This window comes from Orycteropus afer, unplaced genomic scaffold (assembly GCF_000298275.1).
Source record: "Orycteropus afer afer isolate SDZICR_OR568_19922 unplaced genomic scaffold, OryAfe1.0 scaffold00092, whole genome shotgun sequence".
Classification (NCBI taxonomy): domain Eukaryota; kingdom Metazoa; phylum Chordata; class Mammalia; order Tubulidentata; family Orycteropodidae; genus Orycteropus; species Orycteropus afer.
Window position 1 is genome coordinate 9540512 of NW_006921679.1, and position 8200 is coordinate 9548711.

General features: G+C 41.8%; 1 protein-coding gene across 1 annotated transcript in view; it reads right to left on the minus strand.

Annotated features, from left to right (window-relative positions):
• Positions 1-1166: 1166 nt before the first annotated feature.
• The window catches only part of LOC103198375 (phospholipid-transporting ATPase IB-like), a 320073-nt gene continuing 313039 nt past the window's right edge, over positions 1167-8200 (minus strand). Inside the window, exon 26 of the mRNA XM_042781173.1 lies at positions 1167-1297. Coding sequence (XP_042637107.1) covers positions 1167-1297 — 131 coding nt within the window. The remainder of the gene's footprint in view (positions 1298-8200) is intronic.

Below are 8200 nucleotides of genomic sequence, written 5' to 3' on the forward strand. Positions count from 1 at the left end.
TGGCTACTAAACAAAAGGTCAGCAGTTCAAACCCACTAGCCACTCTGTGGGAGAAAGATGGGGCAGCTTGCTTCTGTAAAGACTGACAGCCTTGGCAACTCCGTGGGGCAGTTCTACTCTGTGCTATAGGGTCACTATGAGTTGGAACTGACTTGATGGCAACAGGTTTGGTTTGGTTTTCGTTTTGGAAGGGACAGAGTCTTAACTTGTGGAGACCCAACTCTGGGTGGTTAAGGTCAGAAAGAGAGATAGTGCCATGTGTCAGGATGATGAATTGGTAAATTGGGGATATGTGTCATCTTCACATTTTAGAAATGAGCCTTATGTTGGTTATTATTAATAAGTATGGCACTTTTCTGATTTCTGGGAGTCATTCTAGTGAATGAAGCTGAGGGGATAGTGAGAACCACTATATTTTCATCCAGCTGGTCAGAAGTCCACATGTCCCGGGAACCCTCAAAGTTGGAGTTAATGTCTGAAATCTTAGACAGACTTGGCAATCTGGGAGACTGTGCCCTTTAACCTGTGAGATCTGACCCAGCTGTGTGGCTAGGGTCAGAGGAATTTCCAGAAGAAGTTTATGTCAGAACAGAAGTGAACTGATTTTAGAACATCCTGTTTAGAAAAATATGTATATGCTGCCTGTTGTTGTTATGTGCCGTGGAGTCGGACCCGACTCTTAGCGACCCCTCCTTGGGTTTCTGAGGCAGTATCCCTACGGAAGTAGATTGCCCAACCTTCCTTCCGAGGAGTGGCTGGTGGGTGGTGTCCTTGAATTGTGAGTTTTCAAAATAGAAAGATTCTGGGTACCCCCTTCCTACTGCTCTAGATCATACAACATGAAGCCCCTTCCCACTTCCTCCCAAACAACTTGCACCAATATTTAAATTTTGGTGAAACAATGCTTTTAATTTTGTATTTCAGACTGAGCTGACAAATTATCTCATAGCCATAGGAAAAAAAAAAAAGGTAAAATACTGAAGACAAATTAAGACAGACGTTATAGGGTCCCTGCCCCCCATTATTTATACTCAAGAATAGCAACTCAATCAATATATAACTAACAAACCAGTCAGCAAAAGCCACAGAAATGAATGTTCAGGAGCGTTGGCTCACTCCGTCTGTCAGGCAAGATGGTGGGACCACAGAAGGCAATGGTCCAAGTTTTATTCAAAGAAAGATTCAAGAGGAGCTTCAGCTATAGAAGACTTTGTTTCAGATTTAGTGCTGCCATAAGATCGGACTATTTCTTCCTGAGTAATCACCCCTCGTTCCGTCTGAGAAAATGCATACCCATCTGAAAGGAAAACACAGGGGGACGGTTAAGAGCAGAGTTTGGTGGACATTCTGGTGCTAGGAATCTAGACTTCCACTGGGTTGGACCATGTTGGATGCATTAAGCCAGGCCTGAGAGGAAAATATCAATGGTGGAGGCAGGGCCAAGAGCGAGGTGTGGGTGAGGGTGCTATCATGGAAATTCGCGATCCTGGCCATATTAGAGCCACTTAAAACCAAAAAACCAAACCTACTGTCATAGAGTCAATTTCAACTCATAGCGACCCCCGTTGGGTTTCCAGTAAATCTTTATGGAAGTAGATTGCCCCATCTTCCTTCTGTGGAGTGGCTGGTGGATTTGAACCACCAACCCTCTGGTTAGCAGGCAAGTGCCTTAGGCACTGCGCCACCAGAGCTCTTTTAAAAATATCCATTTCTCCGTCTACAACTGGCCTGTGGGCAAGGCTGGATGTCAGTGTCTGCTTCTTAAAGCTCCCCCAGTGAATCTCATGTGCACCCAGCGTTGAGGACCACTGTGAGTAGGCAGTGGATCTTGTTTTAGGGGCTGCATATGAGCTCAGTCTGAGATGCTCAAACAGTGGCTCCCTCATGAACCCACGTTTTCATTTTTCTTCCCCTGTCTAAGAGGAGAGGCACTCTGGTCGTGCAGTGGTTAAGGCACTGGGCTGCTAATCAAAAGGTCGGCAGTTCAAACCCTCCAGCCGTTCCTTGGGAGAAAGATGAGGCAGTCTGCTTCTGTAAAGATTTACAGCCTTGGAAACTCTATTAAAAAAATAAAACAAACAACAAACCAACCAACCCAAACTCACTGCCATCAAGTAGACTCCAATTCATAGCAACCCAGCAGCCCCTCCTTGGGTTTCTGAGGTGGTACCTCTACAGAAATAGATTGCCCAACCTTCCTTCCAAGGAGTGGCTGGTGGGTTTGAACTGCCAGCCTTCTGGTTAGCAGTCAGATGCCGTGGGCGCTGAGCCACCGGAGCAGTTTTATTCAGTCCTGTAGGGTCGCTGTGAGTTGGAACTGACTTGACAGCAGTGGGTTGGGTTTGGTTGGTCCAAGATGAGAGGCTCAGGAAATGTCTGAATTTTGAAACCAAAAGTGACGCTGAAACTGGAACTCAAAACCCAGGGAACTAATTTATGAGGCTGAGAATATGGTGAGAGGCAACATACAATATGAGCATAAAATTTGGTAAGGAATTAATAATGCCAGAAACATTCCTGTTTTAAAAATTTGGCTGATTTAAATACGTATTCAAAGTGAATTTGTTCAAGTTTAAACAAATAACAAGGATACCTGTAGCAAGAGCCATGAAGGATTAATTGGTTGGTCAGGATGCTATCATGGGGAGAGCCAATCTTACAATCATTTATGAAAGTAGTGCCAATACTTGAAGGCTGAGCTGGAAGGCTGAAGGGACCACTCACTGAGAACTACAAAACCTTCACAAGCTAACAGGCATGATTAAAGCAGACTTTAATCTTTGTGACTAACTCACTATTTTCCACTCCTTTATCATTTTCTTTCAATTAAATGGTATAGCCAGCCTTTTTATCATAGCTGCTGAGCTTAGATTTGATATTTCTAGTTATGGATTCTTTTAAGCATAATCCTCTCCCATGACTAGTTTCAGCTAAGAACCATTGTCAATAGCAAGAGGACCCTGAGAAAGGAAACACTGAGCCTTGGAGCAACCAAGAAAAAGGAGAAACAGAGACATCCCTGGCAGACCGAGAGGCCTGAGGGTGCCCACTCCCATACTCCCCCCCCCCCTTACAGAGTCACTCTCTCTAGGCAGGTGTGGGGAACCTGGAGGACACTTCTGCTGACCAAGGAAAGTTTTTATCACTGACCAAAAGAATAACAGAGAGGTCCTCAAACAACAGCAACTCATCCCAGTAACAGGAAGGAAACATTATCAGCATTCCTCAAATCCTCCTACCCCCTCAGCCCAATTCCCTTTCAAAACCTTAACAATTCCCCAGCTCAGGGAGACAGACATGTTAGAGAAGTGAAGCTCTCTGTCTCCTTGGGTATCGATACTCAAGAAACTTTTCGCTTTCTCTCTTCAACCTGTTGTGATCATTGGCTCTTCGCATGACAAGGGGTAAGCACTTTGTTTTCCTACAACATACTCCCTGGGCAATATAGGGAAGTAACCTAGCATTTCTATCCTTTTCTAACTCTTGATCTTAAATAAAGCAGGCACACACTCGAATAATACATTCTGATTACAATACAATACATATGGTCAGACCATCACTATTTCCATTCATATGTGTCTAAGATGTATCACACATGACTCACTAATGCCAGTGGATTTATTAGCCAGTAGTCACACTCTTTGAAAGACAAAAAAGAATTTGGAAATGTAACTTGTTTCTATTGAATTGTGAACTATATTGTCTTAGGCTGGATTCTCTAGAGGAGCAAAAGCAGTGCAGCATATGTGTGTGGGTAGATAAACAGATAGGAGAGACTTCAAGGAAGACTTCAAGGAAGTTGCAGAGTTGTGGAGGCTGGCAAATGCATAGCTTCATGATAAATGGAGAAAAGATTTAAGCTGTCAAGGACTTCATATTACTTGGTTCTACAATCAACACCAATGGAAGCAGCAGTAAGACATCAGACAACATATTGAATTGGGCAAATCTGCTGCAGAAGACTTCTAAGTGCTGAAGAGCAAAGATGTCTCCTTGGAGACTAAAGTGTGCCTAACCCAAGCCATGGTATTTTCAATCACCTCTTATGCATGTGAGAGCTGGACAATGAATAAGGAAGAAGAGTTGATGCTCTGAGTTGTGGTTTTGGCAAAGAACGCCAAGAGTACCATGGTCTGCTAAAGAGACTAACAAATCTGTCCTGAAAGAAGTGCAGCCAGAATGTCCCTTGGAAGCTAGAATGGCCAGACTTCGTCTCACTTACTTTGGTCATGTTGTCAGAAGGAACCATTCCCTGGAGAAGGATATCATGCTTGGTAAAGTGGAGGGTCAACAAAGAAGGAGAAGGCCTCAATGAGTTGAATTGACACAGTGGCTACAACGATGGGCTCAGGTATAGCAAGGATTGTGAGCCTGGCACAGGACTGGGCAGTGTTTCATTCTGCTGTGCAATGGGTTGTTATGAGTTGGATGACTCAGTGGCACCTAACAACAACAACAACAATGGACATCCATTGCCTGGTTTTGAGCAGAAAACTGATGTTCTCTGATATTTAAAATGGATCACCTTGGCTGCTGCATAAGGAGCAAGGGTAGAGATATGGAGACTTAAGAAGGCTACTGGTAGTGCAGACAGAGGTCAAAGTGGCTCAAACTAGGGTGGTAGTACAAGTAGAACAAGTCATCAGATACTGAACATAATGTGATGGCAGAGTCAATGCAATGGCCTAATGGACAGCACAGCATGTGTGACAGGAAATTCAGGATGGCCCTAAGGGTTCTGGCCGAAGTCAAAGCACGGAGTTGTCAGCCACTGAGCTGGGTGAGGCTGCAGATGGAGCAGGCTGAGTGGGTGGGGGAGGCAACCAGGAAGGGGTTCAGTGTTGCATACATTAAGCTTGAAATATCTATTAGATGGAAAGAAGAAGGAGGAACTATTGATTGGATATTTGGATGGTGATTGGACACTTGGATATGAATTTAAAGTTCAAGAGAGAGATGAGGGCTGGGCATTTACATTTAGGAATGATCAACATGTTGCTGTTGTTGTGTGCCATTGAGGATTCCAACTTAGACTGACCCATATGACGGAGTAGAATTGCCCCATTGGGTTTCCTAGGCTGCAATCTTTATGGGAGCAAATTGCTGGGTCTTTTGTTCTGTGAAGTGTCTGGTATGTATGAACTGCCTAGCTTTCAGTTAGCAGCCAAGCACTTAACCATTGTGCCACCAGGGTTATTTCATAAACATAAAGATGGTATTTAAAATTATGAGATTGGATGAGATTATCAGTGGAGTGAGTGCAGGCAGAGAAAAGAAAAAAAAAAATCAACCATTTAGTTACGGTATGTTTCAATATTAAGAAACTGGAGAGAAAAGACAAGAAGTCAGCCTAAGTGAAAAAGGAGAGAATTATTGCATTGTGCTAATCTGCTGCAAAAGGAGTCTTTAAAGTGTTAAAGAGCAAAGGTGTCACTCTGAAGACTAAGGTGTGCCAGACCCAAGCCATGGTATTTTTAACAGCCTCAAACATGTGAAAGCTGGACAATGAATAAGGACGACCAAGGAAGTGATGCATGTGAATTGTGGTGTTGGTGAAGATTCTTGAAAACACCATGGACTGCCAGAAGAACGAACAGATCTGTTTTGGAACAACTATAGCTGGAATGCTCCTTAGAATCAAGAATGGCCAGACTTCATCTCACATACTTTGGTCATGTTGTCAGAAGGTACCCTGGAGATGGATATCATGCTTGGTAAAGTAGGGGATCAATGAAAAAGGGGGAGATGCTCAAGAAGATGAACTGACACTGTGGCTGCAACAATGGGTTCAAGCAAAGCAAAGATTTTGAGGATGGCGCAGGACGAGGCAGTGTTTTATTCCGTTGTAAACTGGGTTACTGTGATTTGGAACTGACTTGATGGCACTGAACACCAACAGAAACATGAGGTAGGAGCAAAACTGAGAGAGTGAAGCATTCTGGAAACTGGGTAAAGAAAGAGTATCAGGAAGGAAGAAGGAATCTACTGTGTGATATGCTGCCGATAAGGCAATTAAAAAGAGGAGTGAGAATTGACAGTTAGATTTAGCCACATGAAGGTTCCTGATGACTTGACCAGGGCAGTGTCAGTGGAGTGATGGGAGTGGAAGACTGAATGGAATGGGCTCAGGAGAGGATGGGAGAAGAGGAATGGGAGGCAATGGATACAGATAATTTTATTAAGAACTGTTGCTGAGGGAGTCCCTGGGTGGTACAAGCAGTTAATACATTTGGCTACTAACTAAATGCTTAGTGTTCAAATCCACCAAGAGGGGCCTTGGAAGAATGGCTTGGTAAGCTACTTGCTGAAAATCAACCACTGAAAACCCTATGGAGCACAGTCGTAATCTGATACATATGGCACACATGGGGTCACCATGAGTTGGAGTCAACTTGACAGTAAGTGGTCTGACCTGGTCTGATTGTTTCAAGGGAGTGCAATGAAATGACATGAAATCTAATGGGTAACATGTAATCAAGAACCAGTGGTACTGAAGGAAGAAGTCCAAACTGCACCTAAGGCAGTGGTGAAAAGCAAGACTCCAGGAATTGAGAGAATACTAACTGAGATGTTTCAACAAACAGAGGCAACACTGGAAGCACTCACTCATCCATGCCAAGAAATTTAGAAGAGTGCCACCTGGCCAACTGACTGGAAAAGAACCGTATTTGTGCCCATTTAAAAGAAAAGAACATAATGTGAAAATTACCGAACAGCATCATTCATTTCATTAATGATATCATTAATGCTATTTATATACAAGTAAAATTATGCTAGGAGCTCTGGTGGCACAGTGCTTAAGACATTTTACTGCTAACCACAAGGCTGGTGGTTCAAATCCACCAGTCACTCCTTGGAAGAAAGATTGGACAATCTACTTCTGTAGTGATCCTGCCTTGGAAATCCAAGGAGGGGTTGCTATGAATCAGATCGGACTTGATGGCAATGAGTTTGGGTTTTTTGGTTTAAAATTATGCTAAAGATAATTCAAAAAATGGTTGCAGCAATACATCAACAGGGAACTTCCAGAAATGCATGTTAGATGCAGAAGAGGTCATGGAACAAAAAATCAGGGTGAAACAAACCAACCAAAATAAACTAATTAATACAATATTACTACAGTGTCTTGGAGACAACAGACAACTTCAAATCACACAAAAAATCCAGGATAAGATAGTTCAAACAAGTGACCAAAATACAGTGTCAGAAAATCTTCTAGAGGAAGAAATGTTATTGAAACTACCTGATAATGAATTCAAAAGAATATTTAGGTATCTTCAACAGATTGAGAGGAGTTTGATGAAATCATAGATAGAATCAAGGAAAACACAAAACAAAACTCTAGAAGAATTAAGAAACACTGACACAAGAACAAATCTCCAAAAACAAATGGAAAATTAGAAACCAAACAAAAACAGCAAATAGAAATTATGAAGATTAATATTAAAAGTTTAGAAATAGCACATTGGAAAGATAAAGGAGTAGAACTGAATTAATGGAAGACAGAATTAGTGAGATTGAAGATAAATTTCTTAATAATAATCTGTTAGAAGAAAAATCAGAAAAAAAAATGAAAAAAAAAAAAAAAAGAGGAAAGCCTCAGAATTATGTGAGATACCATCAAGAGGAATAACTTACATGTGACTGGAATTCCAGAAAAAGAAGAGACAAACAAAAGCACCAAGAAAATTGTAGAAGATTTGTTGGAAGAAAACTTCCCTAGTATCATGAAAGACAAGAATATATATACTCAAGAACTTCAATGAATCCCATATAGGATAAACCCCCAATGAAAATCACCAAGACTTATCATAATCAAACTTTCCAAACCCAAAGAAAAAGAAAGAATCCTGAAAGTACCTTGGAAAAAGTGAAAAGTTACCTCTGAAGGAGAACTAGTAAGAGCTCTGATTCATGGCAGAAATCATGTAGGCAAGAAGTCAATGGGATGACATACATAAAAGTGAATGAGAAAAATTGCTAACCAAGAAATATATCCAGCAAAATTGTCCTTCAAATAGATGGGTAGACAGGTTGAATGATCAGGTAGGTATGTCTAGGTAAAAGGAATATATAAGGCTGGCAGATGATATTTCTAGATGGGTATTTGCATGTGCTATAACAATGTCCAAATATATAATAGAGCTAACAAAGGGCAAAGTTATGGTAACTTCATGGCCACAACCAACCACCCTGAGTG